The sequence below is a fragment of the Pristiophorus japonicus genome, chromosome 17 (assembly GCF_044704955.1).
Source record: "Pristiophorus japonicus isolate sPriJap1 chromosome 17, sPriJap1.hap1, whole genome shotgun sequence".
Classification (NCBI taxonomy): Eukaryota; Metazoa; Chordata; class Chondrichthyes; family Pristiophoridae; genus Pristiophorus; species Pristiophorus japonicus.
In genome coordinates this window covers 20,653,014-20,671,096 of record NC_091993.1, presented here as the reverse complement: position 1 = coordinate 20,671,096, position 18,083 = coordinate 20,653,014, and the positions used below count along the sequence as shown (strand labels likewise).

General features: G+C 44.4%; 2 protein-coding genes across 3 annotated transcripts in view; one reads left to right on the top strand and one right to left on the bottom strand.

Moving 5' to 3' along the window:
* The window catches only part of mrps11 (mitochondrial ribosomal protein S11), a 28,267-nt gene extending 20,596 nt beyond the window's left edge, over positions 1-7,671 (bottom strand). Inside the window, exons 1-3 of one of the 2 annotated variants that reach the window (XM_070858454.1) lie at positions 7,331-7,671; positions 5,638-5,766; positions 497-595 (exon numbers count right to left, since the gene is read on the bottom strand). In XM_070858454.1, coding sequence (XP_070714555.1) covers positions 497-595; positions 5,638-5,750 — 212 coding nt within the window. In that variant the 5' untranslated portion in view covers positions 5,751-5,766; positions 7,331-7,671. Of the gene's footprint in view, positions 1-496; positions 596-5,637; positions 5,767-6,869; positions 7,019-7,330 lie in introns of those variants that run through there. The other variant, XM_070858453.1, reaches the window with a different exon arrangement.
* On the top strand, positions 7,442-17,356 carry mrpl46 (mitochondrial ribosomal protein L46). The gene is made up of 4 exons (XM_070858452.1): positions 7,442-7,710; positions 13,290-13,488; positions 16,404-16,577; positions 17,036-17,356. The coding sequence occupies exons 1-4, from the start codon at positions 7,468-7,470 to the stop codon at positions 17,296-17,298; spliced, it is 879 nt and encodes a 292-aa protein (XP_070714553.1). The 5' UTR covers positions 7,442-7,467; the 3' UTR covers positions 17,299-17,356.
* Positions 17,357-18,083: the final 727 nt, after the last annotated feature.

Sequence of the window (18,083 nt, the reverse complement as noted above, 5' to 3'; positions counted from 1 at the left end):
TTTATATGTTTTTTATAGATTTAATTCTAAATTGTAATGGTTTCTGCATCAACCATTTTGAATGAATTATTGATTTTACTTGAATGTTCACTCTAGTGAGAGACACTGGAGCTGCAACACCAGCTTTAAGGTTGCTGTCTGGCATTCTGATTTTTCGCTGCCATTACTTCTTCCCACTCGCACCCGCCGTGAAGCTTCTCTCCTGAAAGCACTGACTGTTGCTTGGGTGCCAGCAGCCCTCCAGCACCTCACCAAAGTGACCATTTTTCATATGTACAATGATAGCCCGAAGCAATTTGATCACACGGTGCATCAACACCAAGCCCAATCCTGTGGTCAACCAGGAGTCAATGGTGATCAGCAGTAGGAATTCTGACTAACTTTTTCCCCTTTCTTAGCCTGGGGCAATGAGGTCCAATTATAGTGCCCCAAACCACTACCCGGCTCAGATTAGCAAATCCTGCATTTGTCAGTCAATATCTGATCTGATACTTACTTATTATATGTTGCCTTGATATGCACTATGTGTAGATCCTCATATTTTTTGCCTCCCCAGCGCAAAAGACTCTCCTGTCCTGGCATTGGAGGTAGGATACTGTGAACGACACACAAATAACAATCATTCGACAGTACAAATAATCTGTAGATGAGAAATGGCCTTTTGGCTCACTGCGTTTCAGTCCAATCAGTCCTCATTGGGCAGCCCTTCATTATTGTTGTACATTTTGTGACAATGTACTTTGCTCCTGTACCAATGAATGACTATAAACAAGTAATTGCAAGCTCGGAGGAATGATCAATAATGAGGATCTTTACTTTCGGAAGGCAAGTGGCAAGTACTCCTTATTTAATCTCCTGTTTGGAAATGTCATCACTTATATCAATATCCAGTAGCCTACTGGACTGCAATGTTGGGTCTTCTAATTGGATATACCACTCTACTTACAAAGACAGGCAGGTCCATCATGTATCAGCATCCTTCCTTGTCCTGCATGGTAAACCCGGTTGCGCTGAGAAACAACAGCATTCAGTAACATCTGTGACTAATCTGTGCAATAGCCAACGTGCTGTTAAGAATTTGTAAGCATGAAGTGAATGACAGTTTTACAACATCCAATGCAAAGCCAGTTGGAAAGCAGTTGAATATATTCCAGACTAGGATCGATAGATTTTTGGGCACTGAGTGAATCAAGGGATACGGGGATAGGGCGGGGAAAGTGGAATTCATGTAGAAGATCAGCCAAGATCTGGCTGAACAGGCTCGAGAAGCTGTATGGCCTGCTCCTGCTCCTATTTCTTATGTTCATATTCACACAATACCAATTTGTACAAAATTCCTTCAAGTCGTACCAGCACACAATGGCCCAGAATTTGCTGTCGGAGGCTTCCCACAGGCAGATGCATCTGACTGTGAACATTTCTACAAAAGTAACCTGTTATTCCCAGAGTTTTGGAGACTACTTTGGTTCTGTCTTTACGAAGGAAGACACAAATAACCTTCCGGAAATACTAGGGGACCGAGGGTCTAGTGAGAAGGAGGAACTGAAGGAAATCCTTATTAGGTGGGAAATTATGTTGGGATTGAAAGCTGATAAATCCCCGGGGCCAGATAGTCTGCATCCCAGAGTACTTAAGGAAGTAGCCCTAGGAATAGTGGATGCATTGATGATCATTTTCCAACAGTCTATCGATTCTAGATCAGTTCCTATGGACTGGAGGGTAGCTAATGTAACACCACTTTTTAAGAAAGGCGGGAAAGAGAAAATGGGTAATTACAGACCAGTTAACCTGACATCAGTAGTGGGGAAAATGTTGGAATCAATTATTAAAGATGAAATAGCAGGGCATTTGGAAAGCAGTGACAGGATTGGTCCAAGTCAGCATGGATTTATGAAAGGGAAATCATGCTTGACAAATCTTCTGGAATTTTTTGAGGATGTAACTAGTAAAGTGGACAAGGGAGAACCAGTGGATGTGGTGTATTTGGACTTTCAAAAGGCTTTTGACAAAGTCCCACACAAGAGATTGGTGTGCAAAATTAAAGCACATGGTATTGGGGGTAATGTACTGACGTGGATAGAGAACTGGTTGGCAGACAGGAAGCAGAGAGTCAGGATAAACAGGTCCTCTTCAGAATGGCAGGCAGTGACTAGTGGGGTGCCGCAGGGCTCAGTGCTGGGACCCCAGCTATTTACAATATACATTAATGATTTAGATGAAGGAATTGAGTGTAATATCTCCAAGTTTGCGATGACACTAAGCTGGTTGGCGGTGTGAGCTGTGAGGAGGACGTTAAGAGGCTGCAGGGTGAATTGGACAGGTTAGGTGAGTGGGCAAACGCATGGCAGATGCAGTAAAATATGGATAAATGTGAGGTTATCCATTTTGGGGGCAAAAACACGAAGACAGAATATTATCTGAATGGCGGCAGATTAGGAAAAGGGGAGGTGCAATGAGACCTGGGTGTCATGATTCATCAGTCACTGAAAGTGGGCACGCAGGTACAGCAGGCGGTAAAGAAGGCAAATAGTATGTTGGCCTTCAAAGCTAGGGGATTTGAGTATAGGAGCCGGGAGCAGTTGTACAGGGCTTTGGTGAGGCCTCACCTGCAATATTGTGTTCAGTTTTGGTCTAATCTGAGGAAGGACGTTCTTGCTATTGAGGGAGTGCAGCGAAGGTTCACCAGACTGATTCCCAGGATGGCAGGACTGACATATAAAGAAAGACTGGATCGACTAGGTTTAGTTCACTGGAGTTTAGAAGGATGAGAGGGGATCTCAAAGAAACATATAAAATTCTGACTGGACTGGACAGGTTAGATGCAGGAAGAATGTTCCTGATGTTGGGGACATCCAGAACCAGGGGACATAGTCTAAGGATAAGGGGTAAGCCATTTAGGACTGAGATGAGGAGAAACTTCTTCATTCAGAGAGTTGTTAACCTGTGGAATTCACTGCCGCAGAGAGTTGTTGATGCCAGTTCATTGGATATATTCAAGAGAGAGTTAGATATGGCCCTTACGGCTAAAGGGATCAAGGGGTATGGAGAGAAAGCAGGAAAGGAGGTACTGAGGTGAACGATCAGCTATGATTTTATTGAATGGTAGTGCAGGCTCGAAGGGCCGAATGGCCTACTCCTGCACCTATTTTCTATGTTTCTGGTCCTCGACCTCTATACGAAGGCCTGTGTAGAGGCTCACGTATCCCAGCAGCGTATGGCGTTCTTACGCATCACTGGGATCACGTGGGCCAGCCAAACCTATCAGGCGTAGGGGTATTTCCATTCAGATTCCAATCACATCACCATAAGTATGAATGGAAATACAGGTACAACATCCCGAAACCGGAAACCTCAGGACCGAGGCCATTCCGGTTTTTGGGTTTTTCCGGATTTCGGAGAAAAACTCTTGACGCCCCGAATGCGGAAACCCCTGGGCCGAGTGTTGGGTATTTCTGAATTTACGAGAAGAAATCCAACGTCTTGAATCTGGAAACCTCGTGGACGATTTTCGGGTATTTTTGGATTTCGGAGACATTACGACGTCCCGATTCCGGAAACCGTTGGGCCTAGTTACGGGTATTTCCCGATTTCGGAGACAATCGGACGTCCCGAATCCAGAAACCCTTTGGCCGACTTTCGTGAATTTCCGGATTTTGGAGCATTACATCCGACGGCCTGAATCCGGCAACCTCGCAGCCGAGTCTGGCCGGCCCGCGTATTTTTTTGGATTCCTGCTTGATTAAAGGTATGTACAGCTTAAAAGTCTGGTTTTCGGGAAATATTTCTGGATTCCGGACAACGACTCTTGCAATCTGCACAATGTCTGGCTTCCGTAACTCTGGATTTCAGAAGTTCTACCTGTACTCCCCAAAACACACAAGCACTTAAGATAAATTGAAAAAAAGACATCACATATTTAAAATTAATTAAAATGGAATTTAATTATTTAAAACAAAATTTTAATTTTTTGAAAAATAAATTTACATAATTTAAAGGGTCTAAAAATGAACTTAACTTATTTAATAGGTTTTGAATGTTTAATTATTGAAAAAGATGCATCATTCTGTGCTTTAAAAGTCTTACGCTGATAAAAGCAGGCCTAAGGCTTTTATGTAAGAGTTTGAAGGACACTTGCTGGGCAGGAGTTGGGCAAATAGCCCAAGTCTCTGCACATGGAGGCCCTTTAGTTTTGGAGGCGTGCTATCGGTCTAGAGGATTCTTGACAGATTGCAAGTTCCGGGTTTAGGCGCATGCACTTCGCATGCCAAACCCAGAACTTGTGGGGGATCACATCGATGCATGCACAGCTCGTACCCACCCGTGGGGAGCGCGAATTTAGTCCCACATGTGCCTGTTCCATACTTACAAGGTACAACAGCAGATTCTTTACAATGCTCTCCAAAATATCCTCACCATAAGGTATTGACTGCTGTTGAGGAGTATGGTTTTATGGATACAGGTAGCCCTCTGATTCCTCACATAGGTGGCCATTCTCCATACTGGCAGCTTGTCTCAGTGATAGCACTCTCACTTAAATGGCAGGTAAATCGAGTTGCAATACAGATCAGCCATGATCCAATTGAATGGTGGAACAGACTCGAGGGGCTGAATGCCCTACTTCTGTTCCTAGCACTCTCGCCCAAGTCAGAATGCTCTGGATGCAAGGTCCACTGCAGAACCTGACCACATAATCTAAGCCATACTGTGGGGCGGCTGCATTACCAGAGGTATTGTCTTTTGGTTGAGACTTTAAACCAGGCCCTACCTGCCTGTCCAGGTAGACATAAAAGATCCCATGGTACTTTATCACAGATGAGTAGGGAGCTCTTCGGTGCTATGGCAAACATTTTTCCCTCAACAAATGCCACCAAAATAGATTAACTGGTCATTTATCTCACTGCTTTTGTAGGACCTTGCTGTGTACAAATTGGTTCCTTGTTTGATTACAAAACAATGACGAAAGTTCAGAAGTGATTTATTAGCTACAAAGCAATTTGGGATTTTCTGAGCATAGAATATAAATGTCAATTCTTTCTTCTTCTAAAGTGCATGTCAACAAGCTATTCAAACAAGAGGGAAATCACAGTCCAGCCCAATCCTGTTCTAACCCAATGTCCACTTTCAAACAAGGGTCAGTGGACAGCGACCATGAATAGGAACCCTGGCTAATTTTTCTGCTGCAAATAAACACATCCTTTTTTAATGCAGGTAAAATGCCCAGCCTGTCTTTGAACTGGACAATAGGTGCTTAACCTTTTCCTGTCTGGTAGTAGTACAGAACTTTTCCAGATATCCTCTGCTTAGCAAGTGCTGTAAAAATCTAGAATGTGCGGCATTTCAATTGACTTCAGCCCGTCTCGGCTAGAGAGCAGAAAAATTAACCAGGGTTTTGCTCATCAGTCCGACTGTCAATATCAAAATGGGGCCTGGCTCCACATAAGGGGCCAAATCATTTTGCCTGGGATCTTTATTAGGATCCTGTCTCAGAAAACAGGAGTTTTCTTGTTCAGTTTTCAAACATCAGAATTTCTGGATGACCACTCTGAAATTGGATTGTTTGGTTCAAAATTAGACATTTGATTGCCCCCAACAGATATCTAGTTTAAAACAGTGCAGCTGACAAAGGAGGTGGAATACCTGAACTCTGCTGAATGCCTGGCTTGCGTTAGCTCTGTGGAGCTGCTCTCCTTTTCTGCTAGTTCCTGTAGCTTCTGTAAACTTGTGTGTACCAGTCGGCTCTGGACCTCCATTGAACTAACATGAGAACTGGGAGAAGAAAATGTAGGCAAGTTAGCACGAATGCACAGTAAAGATTTAAACAAAGAAAATAAACTGAATTTACTTTAATTACTGCAATATCCAGAACTCATACTATGACCGTGAACAATGAACATTTGATCCCATCCGCATCTTCCTTTGCTACTGAAGTCCTTGTTTCAGCCCCACTACTTTAGTTAAGCGCATAGAGGCCAAATATTTCCACAACTTTTCTTTCTATATCAGTAATGAAAGCTGCTGCATTTTGGCAAAGACATTAAACCCATCTGACTGGTTTAGGTGGATGATCAAGATCCCATGACTCAACTGGAAGGGGACCGGGGAGGTGTCAATGCCCTGGTCAACATGCTTCCTCAAACACCAACAAAACCAGATCGATTGGTCATTCAAGAACAACTTGCATTTAAGTAGTACTATTTGAATTAGACATAGGGAAATTGAGGCAGACCCAGCAGGGGAAGATTAGGAGGGATGACGCAATGGATTTTTATAAGGTGGGAGAGGTGAAGTGCTTCAGAGACTGAGTTCCAAGAGTTAAGATTGAGGTGGCTGAAGGCATGGCCACTAACGATGGGGTAAATGGAACAGGGTTGGATGGAAGGCTGGAGTTAGAGGCATAGAGTGTTTGGGAAGGGATGGAGCAGATTGCAGAGAAAAGGTGAGTTGATGCTTTGGAAGGATTTATAGACAAACACTGCTTTGAGATACTAGGAGCCAATGCAGGTCAGTAAGGACAGGGGTGGTGCAAGAATGCGGGACAACATACACATGTGTTTTTGTACAAATTGAAATTTATGAAAGATGGGAAGACTTGCATTTCGTGACCTTGGGACATCCCAACGCACTTTACAGCCAACTAAGTACTTTTTGAAGTGTAGTCACTGTTGCAATGTAGGAAACGCGGCAGCCAATGTGCACACAGCAATGAGAGAATGACCGGATAATCTGTTGTTGTTGTTTAGTGAGTGGGACTAAATGGCCAGCTAGTCGGGGCACGACGGGCCGAGTGGCCTCCCGCGCTGTTCAATCAAAGGGCGGCTGGTGGCCATGGAAACGGGGCCTTGCCCTGGCTGGAAGGCGCAGCTACTTACCGGCCGCCCGGAGCCAGCTGCTGCAGCAACCCCCGGCCCAGCCGCCACAATACACACCGCGCCCCCAACATTTTGTGCTCGGGTGCCCGTGCTGTCACCAAGCTCCGCGGCTTCCTCAGCTCGGCTCAGGCCCAGTGACCTCACGTGACCCCGCGGGCCGCCACCAATACCAAAGGGGCGACTCAGTACCAGTGCACGCATTCATTCTCTCGATTTAAAAACTCCCCACAGAAAATAACGGCGGATTACATTCGCACACTAGTTGCATATTTTATAAATATTCAGCTTTGAGTACACGATTATTTTGAAGTATTTGACATGAGGCGACAACCCCTCCACTCCTCACAGTACTTGGTACCGTCCTGGGCGCTGCCTGTTCCACCTATTTATTCATAGGGGACACAGAAATAATTTGCTGTGGAATATGCCGCGATTTTCAGTTGTTCGCGTGTTGTGATTACCAGCAGACTTTTATTTCTCGGACGATGCCGGTTGCGGTGTGAGATGGTGATGTTACAGCCGGACTAGTACTGTGTGGTTATGGTTGTAGTTGGTGTCTCCACCCCCCAGTGCGCGTGGTAGCGGCGGTGAGTCGAAGATGGCGGCCGCGCTGCGTCGGCTTCCCGTGCTCGGACTCTGGCTCAGGGGGCCGGCGGCGGCGGCTGCGCGAGGTTCGCCTCTCCATTCCTTGAAGGTGACGGGCGGCCCAGGCCACGACACCGACGCAGGCTCGGCGGTGCTCGGTTGGCAACGCTGTGGCGCGGTGTGCCTGCAGCGAGCGGCCGTCCTGTCGCGGGAGGCCAACCCGATGGAAAGCGCGTTCGCGCGGCTGCTGGAGCAGGTGGGTGCGCGGATACGCGCACAGTACGATGGCGCGCCGCGGGAGTGCAGGGTCCACGCATGCGCACCTGTGCTCCTCCTGGAACCTGCCAACAGGCCATTCAGCTCATCGAGTCTGTACCACCATTCACTTAGAAACATAGAAAATAGGTGCAGGAGTTGGCCATTCGGCCCTTCGAGCCTGCACCGCCATTCAATGAGTTCATGGCTGAACATTCAACTTCAGTACCCCATTCCTGCTTTCTCACCATACCTCTTGATCCCCCTAGTAGTAAGGACTACATCTAATTCCTTTTTGAATATATTTAGTGAATTGGCCTCAACAACTTTCTGTGGTAGAAAATTCCACAGGTTCACCACTCTCTGGGTGAAGAAGTTTCTCCTTATCTCGGTCCTAAATGGCTTACCCCTTATCCTTAGACTGTGACCCCTGGTTCTGGACTTCCCCAACATTGAGAACATTCTTCCTGCATCTAACCCGTCTAAATCCGTCAGAATTTTAAAAGTTTCTATGAGAACCCCTCTCATTCTTCTGAACTCCAGTGAATACAAGCCCAGTTGATCCAGTCTTTCTTGATTGGTCAGTCCCGCCATCCCGGGAATCAGTCTGGTGAACCTTCGCTGCCTTAAGTTAGGAGACCAAAACTGTACACAATACTCCAGGTGTGGCCTCGCCAAGGCCCTGTACAACTGTAGTAACACCTCCCTGCCCCTGTACTCAAATTCCCTCGCTATGAAGGCCAACATGCCATTTGCTTTCTTAACCGCCTGCTGTACCTGCATGCCAACCTTCAATGACTGATGTACCATGACACCCAGGTCTCGTTGCACCTCCCCATTTCCTAATCTGTCACCATTCAGATAATAGTCTGTCTCTCTGTTTTTACAACCAAAGTGGATAACCTCACATTTATCCACATTATACTTCATCTGCCATGCATTTGCCCAATCACCTAACCTATCCAAGTCACTTACAGACATTACAGAAGGATAACCCCATAATGAACCAGAGATCCTGCAAAGTGTTGAAGTTGGCAGAGATCACAAGCCAAGAAATACACAGGCCTCTTATTTGTGGTGTGGCAGCACCAGATCCAGGACACAGCAAATTTTCAAATCAAACTGAGTGCATCAAGTGAATGGACTGAGCAAGATTAAAGCCAGCCGGTGACAGTATTGGATACAGTAACTTTGTATATATAGCCTGCCCGGCAGGAAAACTTAGCTCATGGTTAATCTGTACCTCCACTCCTTTGCTCCACATCACTTGGTACTCTTACACCACCCCCCCAAAAAAAAACCTCTTTACCATAATAAATACATTTTAAAAATCTATCAATCTCACTCTTGGATATTTTAGTTGACCCAGCATCCATAGCCTTTAGAACCATAGAAATTTACGACACGGAAGGAGGCCATTCGACCCATCGTGTCTGTGCCTGCCAAATAAGAGCTATCCAACCTAATCCCATTTTCCAGCTCTTGGTTCGTAGCCCTGTAGGTTACCGCACTTCAAGTGTATAAATGGGATGAGCGTTTCTGCCTCCACCACTCTTCCAGGCAGTGAGTTCCAGACCCCCACCACCATCTGGGTGAAAAACAGTTCTACTCAACTCCCTTCCAATCTTTGTACCCATTACTTTAAATATATGCCCCCTGATTATTGATATCTCTGCTAGGGGAACTAGGTCCTTCCTATCCGCTATCTTGGCCCCTCAATTTTATACACCTCAATCAAGTCTCCCCTCTGCCTCCTCTGTTCCAAAGAAAACAACCCCAGCCTATCCAATCTTTTCTTATAGCTAAAAATTTCCAATCCTGGCAACATCCTCTTAAATCTCCTCTGTACCCACTCCAGTGCAATCAGATCTTTCCTGTAATGCGGTGACCAGAACTGTACACCGTGCTGTAGCTTAATTAGTGTTTTGTATGGTTCAAGCATATCGACTCGGCTAATAAAGGAAGGTATCCCGTATGCCTTCTTAACCACCTTATCTACCTGTTCTGCAACCTTCAGAGATCAGTGAACATGCACTCCAAGGTCCCTTGGTTCCTCTACACTTTTCAGTATTCCACCATTTATTGTGTATTCCCTTGCCTTGTTAGCCCTCCCCAAATGTAATACCTCACACTTCTCCAGATTGAATTCTATTTGCCACTTATCTGCCCACCTGACCAGTCCATTGATATATTCCTGCAGTCTAAACTTTCTCTTCACCATCAACCACACGGCCAATTTTTGTATCATCTGCAAACTAAGGGGGAGAAGGTATCACATTTCCAGTACCTATTGTGTGATAAATGCTCCCAATTGCACTCCTGAATGGCCTAGCTCTAATTTTAAGATTGTGTCCCCGTGTATTTGTTATCCCTAATTGTGATTTTATTTATGATGAGACATTGGTGCAGAGTAATGGAACACTTGCATGGTGTGACACTATACCATGCTGTGTCCATCCATCAGACATTCAAGTCAGTTAATAAGTGTTGGAGGGTAACGCTCCCTCTACACTGCTCCATCGAACATTTTAGGTCACATCTTCATAACACAATTATTGTACAAAACCAGAAAAAAAGAAAGAACTTGCATTTATATAGCGCCTTTCTACTTGCATTTATATAGCGCCTTTCACTAGGCTGATTCTGGAGATGAGGGGATTACCTTATGATGATAGATTGAGTAGACTGGGTCTTTATTCGTTGGAGTTCAGAAGGATGAGGGGTGATCTTGTAGAAACATTTAAAATAATGAAAGGGATAGACAAGATAGAGGCAGAGAGGTTGTTTCCACTGGTCGTGGAGACTAGAATTAGGGGGCACAGCCTCAAAATACGGGGGAGCCAACTTAAAACCGAGTTGAGAGAGAATTTCTTCTCCCAGAGGGTTGTGAATCTGGGGAATTCTCTGCCCAAGGAAGCAGTTGAGGCTAGCTCATTGAATGTATTCAAATCACAGATAGATAGATTTTTAACCAATACGGGAATTAAGGGTTATGGGGAGCGGGCGGGTAAGTGGAGCTGAGTCCACGGCCAGATCAGCTATAATCTTGTTGAATGGCGGAGCAGGCTAGATGGCCTACTCCTGTTCCTAATTCTTATGTTCTTATGTTCTTATTAATGTTGGGGAAGTCCAGAACCAGGGGTTACAGTCTAAGGATAAAGGGTAAGCCATTTAGGACCGAGATGAGGAGAGACTTCTTCACCCAGAGAGTGGTGAACCTGTGGAATTCTCTGCCACAGAAAGTTGTTGAGGCCAGTTCACTAAATATATTCAAAATGGAGTTAGATGTAGTCCTTACTACTCGGGGGATCAAGGGGTATGGCGAGAAAGCAGGAATGGGGTACTGAAGTTGCATGTTCAGCCATGAACTCATTGAATGGCGGTGCAGGCTCGAAGGGCCGAATGGCCTACTCCTGCACCTATTTTCTATGTTTCTATGTTTCGTGACCTCAAAGCCAATGAGGTACTTTTGAAATGTACTGTTGTAATGTAGGAAATGTGGCAAACAATTTGTACATAGGAAGTCCCACAAACAGCAATATGATGATGACCAGATAATCTGCTTTAGTGATGTTGGTGAGGGATAAATATATTGGTTCAAAAATTGTGCTCGGAGGCCTCTGACCTGGAAAAAATCAATGAAAATGCTTGCCGCTCCCGGAGGAATGTAGGATTCAGGTCGGAGATCTTTATTCACTGTGCAGCGCACGGGAACATATCTTCCACATACGGACGCATATGCTGGAATCACGTGGACCACCAGTCACCATCTAGTATTCTCATTGATAATAATGGGAGCTCTGTTTGTACGGGCTCCCATTACTGTCAGTGAGAAAACCCTCCTAAAACAAGCAATGCATCACAATTAATAAAAAAGAACACCTCACACATTTAAAATTAATTGAAATTGAAAGTAATTAAATGTTTTAGAAAATAAATTATTTTTTTAATAGGTTTAAAAGTAAACTTAGCTTAATGGATAGGGTTTTTAATATAAAAATGAGTGATTCAATTTAATTTTTCTATGTCTTAAAACTCTTACGCTGGTAAAAGTAAGCTATACTCACTGGGCATGAGTTGGGTTGCGCAGATGTCCTCCCAGGGATGCGTAGGATCTGTCTAAAGAAATTTTGACAGATCAGAAAAGCCGGTTCTCGGTGCATGCGCATTGCACCAAGAGAAACGGCTTTTACGAGGCCTCGTACGCACCCGGCAAGGCCACAATTTTCGGCCCATTGTGTTCAATATTTAATGGTGAAGTGATTATGAGTACTCTGACTTTAAGATCAAAGTTCCTGCTTTCTTCCCAATGCCCGTACAGGGCATAAATCCCTTGTGGCGTTGCCCATAACCATTAATCTACCGACGTTGGTACAGTTTATCCTGTTGTGAAAATTATTCATGGCTTCTAACACAAGTCATTGGTGTGTAGTAAAATAACCACTGCATCATTAACAGAATGGAAAAGTTGTTACCTTGTCTTGTATATTGATCAGTCATCACCAGCCCAACATTTTTTTAAAATTATGCCTAGCTTGGCACAATACCAGTCTGTTCATCAGGTTCCATCTGTGTCAGTACCGAGTTATTTGACCTCAGCTGGGGCAGTAATATGGGTGCTGCCAGTGAAGGGAAAAATCATCCAGCGTTGCTGCTTGTGATTCAGTTATTTCTGATGGAAAGTGCATTCACTCCCTCCATCACCGATGTACCGTGGCTGCAGTGTGTACCATCTACAAGATGCACTGCAGCAACTCACCAAGACTTCTTCGGCAGCACCTCCCAAACCCGTGAGCTCTACCATCTAGAGGGACAAGGACAGGAGGCGCATGGGAACACCAGCATCTGCACTTTCCCCTCCAAGTCGCACACCTTCCTGATTTGGAAGTATATCGCTGTTCCTTCAGCCGTCGCTGGGTCAAAATCCTGGAACTTCCTCCCTGACAGCACTGTGGGAGTACCTTCACCAGAAGGACTGCAGCGGTTCAAGAAGGCAGCTTACCACCATCTTCTCAAGGGAAACTAGGGATGGGCAATAAATGCTGGCCTTGTCAGCGACGCCCACATCCCAGGAACGAATATTTTAAAAAATATATGTGAAAATATCAAACTTGGCTGTGATAACTGCCACGGACTAATAGCTTGCCGACATTCAGTACGTCTAGATGTACACTTGAAGAATGACTACAAGGCTGAGGTATTGAAGGGCTGCTTAGTGCCTGTGACACTGTACCCCATCGAGTCAGTACCCTCAGAAAGAGAGAAAATTGGATCCTTTTTAAAAAAAAATGACGAGGAATGTGCAATTACTGGAAATTGTACCTTGAGGTTGAAGCAGCATGTGTCCTAATCTAATACTTCAATTGGGGAAATTGCCGGGTTTGTGGTGGTGGTTATGCCAGAATTTTTTTAAAATATTGCCTACTGATGCTGTGAGAGCACCCTGAATTATTCTATTGTTTTCTAAGTTTGATTCTGCTTGTTGCACTTGAAACACTTGACCTGGAGGCTACTGTTTTAGAAAGCCCGCTGGTAAGTTCAGTTCCCTGAAATGCAAGTGATCTCTTCTACCTTTCATAGATAGAACTGGAGAAAAGCCTCTACTCTGATCACGAGCTCAGAGTCTTTGAAGAGGAAGAAAAAATTCAGCGAAGGCAGGCAGTTGACTACGATTCGGACGAGGAAGAGGATATTGGCCAAGACATCGTGACTGGCCAAGATCTGGAAGATGTGTGGGAACAGAGGCTCAGACAGTTCAAAGTTGCTGATAGAGTACTAGGTCAGTGTCTTTTTCTACTCAACAGTGTTTCTTCATATTTGTAATGAAGTGCCCCAAGTTCTTGGGCTCATTAGTTACCATGGGCTCAATTTTCCCCAAAGCTGCTTTTTTTTTTTTGCGTACTTGAAGAGTTACGCCCATTTTTTGGGGGCCCAACCACGGCAAAAAAGTTTCCTCGTTTGAATTGTTAATTTTGGCGCCGCCTAGCCTGTCCTTTAGCTTTGGGGGTGGAGCCTAAGATCTGCGCCAAAAAGATCGGGTTGTCATGGTAACCAGGGACACACTGCAGGCTGAGGTTCGACAGTGAAACATACAACAGCCAGCTCGCAGCAACCTGCACAAGCACATTACACGTTGCAGCAACTTACCACCATTAAATTATTAAAGTGTTTATGAGAAAAGTCTTTCCCCCCTGATGCCAGTGTCGGTACCCGCTACTATCCCAGGCCGAAGGACCTCCCGGTGCTGGTACCCGCTACTATCCCAGGCCGGAGGGCTTCCTCCCTCCCGGTACCCGCTCCTAATTCTGGCCGAAAGGCTACCCTCCTCTCTCCCTCTCTCTCCCCTCTCTGCTGCTGCTGTCCGGGCCCTGGAAGTGCATCTGCTGCGCTGATTTCCTTACCTGCGCCGATTTTCTTAACTGCCCAGAAGGTTTTTCCACAGAGGTCACATACACCATACCAAGAAAAATTGGAATAAATCGGAGCTGGCCAAATTTGCTTAAATGGCCAGAATTGGCGCGGGTGGCAGGTTACGCCTCCAATGAGGTTAAAAAAACGAACCTAAAAAAAACGTAATGAACTGAGTTACACTGGCGCACAATCTTTGGGGAAACTTGGATTTAAAAATTTAGGCCGATAAAAGCGGTGCGTGCCAAAAAAACAGCGCAAATAACTGGGGAAAATTGAGCCCCATGTTTCCGGCCAGGGATACAGCATGTGCCGTCCAAAGTTTTTCATTGATCAAAAAGGCATTGCATTTGAATCAATGTCTACACAATTTCAATTCAGTGATTACTACATGATTGTCTCCCAATTCCTACTTCAACTCATTTTCCAGAGCCTTAAAACTGTAGAACTCCTTACTTCCCTCAGTCTTTCCTTCCTTATACAATCCTGACTTTTACAACTCAAGTTTGGTGCCACCGAATCACTTTGTTTTCATTTATCTCATCTTCTGTCCGACTCTTCTGTCCTCTTGAGCACCCTGATTATAACTGCTCAACCATCAGTGGCCGTGCCTTCAGCTGCCTGGGCCCTAAGCTCTAGAACACCCTCCCTCTCTAGCTCTCTTTCCTCCTTCAAGACACTCCTTAAATCCCACTTCTTTACCTAAACTTTTGGTCACCTGCCGTAATTTCTTCTTATGTGGCTCGGTGTCAAATTTTTTGTTGTCTTGTAATACTCCTGTGAAGCGCCTTGGGGTGTTTTACTACAATAAAGGCGCTATATAAATACAAGTTGTTGTTGGTCGGGTAAGATTGCGATAGATGATGGAAAACATCCAGTACGTTGGAATATATTCTTGGAATTTTCAACATTCCATCTTTACATGTTAAAAAGTTTTGGACCTCTTAACATTTCTTAATAATTAACTACAGTTAGAAGGTCAACATCTTGATTTTGATCCCTTCGTAAAAGCTCATCTGTGTATTCATATCTGTTTTCACAAACAAATTGACCTGTCTTCCAAGAATTGCCATTTTGACAGGTTTCTCACCCCTGTAGCACCAGACTGCTTTGTTGCTGTTTTCCTGTGAAACCTTCGTTCTCCTAGAATTCCAGTACTCCAGAATAAAGTAGTATGATTCAGATCGCTGGTTCAATTTGCTGCAGTGTACTGTATTGTGGCCTTGAACCTTTACCTAGGTATTCCTGTAATTAAAAAAAAAAATGATTTGTGTTGGAGATTGCAGTCTAAAGTGGCTGGTGTTCAACAGAATGTGATTCCCGATGTTTGCAATGCAGTCACATCTTGCTGAGTACGGCACACTTTAAATTGCAGTCTCACTGATCTTTCACATTAATCGCCTTGGGGAGAAGGCTGCAACGTTGTTGAATTTCATAATAAAATTCCTGCTGGAATGCAGTTTTGAGTTGGAGGAACTTTCAGCATAAAGTAATTGCATGTGTATCAGGACTCGGTTTAAGGTAAAGTTGCACAGATTAAAAGCCAAGTTCGAAAAAGGCCCATCTGAAACCACGGGGGTTTTGTTTGTAGCCAGGCTCTGCAGACAGAATGCTGTTCGTTGTGGAGCCTGTCTGCTAGAAAAATAGACTGTCCATCATTGTGGATTTGTAATCTCAGTGCTCGGGGACATATTGTAGTGATTTATTTGGCTTTCAAAACTACCCCTGACAACCACAAAGCACTTTTAATTTTATTCTTTCGTTCAAATGTTCTGAATGACTGTCTGGGAGCGTGACAAGTGCTGTCATTATAGAGAATACACAATGGCAGGAATACTATTGAAGGGTTCCGATGTTATGTCCAACTTCAAAAGCGGCAAAGAAAGACTTACATTTATATAGCGCCTTTCACGATCACTGGACATCTCAAAGCGCTTTACAGCCAATGAAGTATTTTTGAAGTGTAATCACTGTTGTAATGTAGGAAACGCGGCAGCCACTTTGCAAACAGCAAGCTCCCACAAACGGCAATGTGTTGACCAGTTAAACTGTTTTTGTTATGTTGATTGAGGGATAAATATTGACTCCAAGACACTGGGGATAACTCCCCTGCTCGTCTTCGAAATAGTGCAATGGGATCTTTTACGTCCATCTGAGACGGCAGGCAAATCCCAAAGAGAGTCCCATACTGACGAAAGGTCATCAACCTGAAACGTTAACACTTGCAACAGTGCCGATGGCTGCCCAGGCCATTATTCAAAATGTGCTTTTCTACCTGTCTCTTAGAAACTGACAAGAAGAACGACAGATCAACATTGAACAGGCGATTGGACGAAAAACTTGTATTATTAATAAAGGAAAAAGTGGGGGATGAAGAGGTTTGGTTGCTGCCACAGAGTGAATGGAAACCAGGGGAAACCATGAGGCAGACTGCAGAGCGCACCTTGTCTACGCTATCTGGTAACAACTTTTTTTGGTAGCTTTTTATGCATAATGGTCTGTTCACTTAGAATCATAGAATGATGCAGCATAGAAGGAGGCAATTTGGTCCATCGTGCCTGTGCCAGCTCTTTGATAGAGCTCCCCAATTAATCCCACTCCCATGCTCTTTCCCCATAGCCCTGTAGATTCTTTCCTTCACTTATTTATCCAATTCGCTTTTCGACATTACTATTGAATCTGCTTCCACCACCCTTTCAAGCAGCGCATTCCAGATCACAACAACTCACTGTTTATATTAAAAAAAATGTTTCCTCATGTTGCCTCTTTCCCCCCCCCAATCAGACATCTTTCCTTCTTAATTATATCAATGCCAAACATATTTAAGTTTGTTTCCTCTCACAATAAAGGGAGCCAGCACCTTTGGACTATCATGTTTTAATTAATTTTTCCCCACCTCCTTTTTTAAAATTTTGTAGGAGATGAATTGCGAGCAGTTTTTCTGGGCAACGCTCCGGCTGGCTTCTATAAGTACAAGTATCCTACGGCTGTGCGAACTTCTAGCAATGTGGGGGCCAAAGTGTTTTTCTTTAAAGCCTTGCTGATAAATGGAGACCTCAAGACACGAAAGAAGGGAGACTATGTGTGGGTAACTAAGAGTGAACTAAAGGACTACCTCAAACCGAAATACTTGCAGCAAGTTAATCGCTTCATCTTTGATACCGCAGCAGTGGACATGTAGAAGATTTGCCTTATTTTGCTAAAATGGATTCATTGTGAAAATTAAATTATGTGCTGAATTTTATGTTTCTTCCGCTATGTTCTCTTAAATCATCATATTTTGGGGAGTTCCTGAGTCTTTTGTTTTCATTTCTTGGGTACGGTAGCATAGTGGTTATGTTACTGGACTCGTGATCTGGAGACGTGAGTTCAGATCCAACCACAGCAGCTGGGGAATTTAAATGCAATTGATTAAATAAATGTGGAATATAAAAGCTAGCATCAATAATGGTGACCATGATAATACCGGATTGTCGTAAAAGCCAATCTGGTTCACTAATATCCTTAAGTGAAGGAAATCATCCTTGCCTGGTATGGCCTACGTGTGGTTGGCTCTTAACTGCCCTCTGCAAATGGCCTAGCAAGCCACTCCGTTATACCAAATCGCTACAACAAAGTCACTGTGGGAGTACCTTCACACGGACTGCAGCAGTTCAATAAACGCCTCACCGCCATCTTCTCGAGTGAAGTTGGGAATGGGCAATAAATGCTGGGCTTGCCAGTGACTCCCACATCCCGTGATTGAACAAAAATTGACTGGGGATGTTCCATGTTCAAGCCTCAGTTTGTACTCGGTTGATTGCAGTTGGAATGCTTCAATTGCCCTTGATGCCCTTGCTTAGGGAGGAAAAAAATCACATAGCAGTCCCATTACTATCTTATGACTTCTGCTAGAAAGTATACATTTGGAAATCAGTTCAAGGACAGGATCACACTTGACTGTGATGTCCCCACAGTCGAATTGCC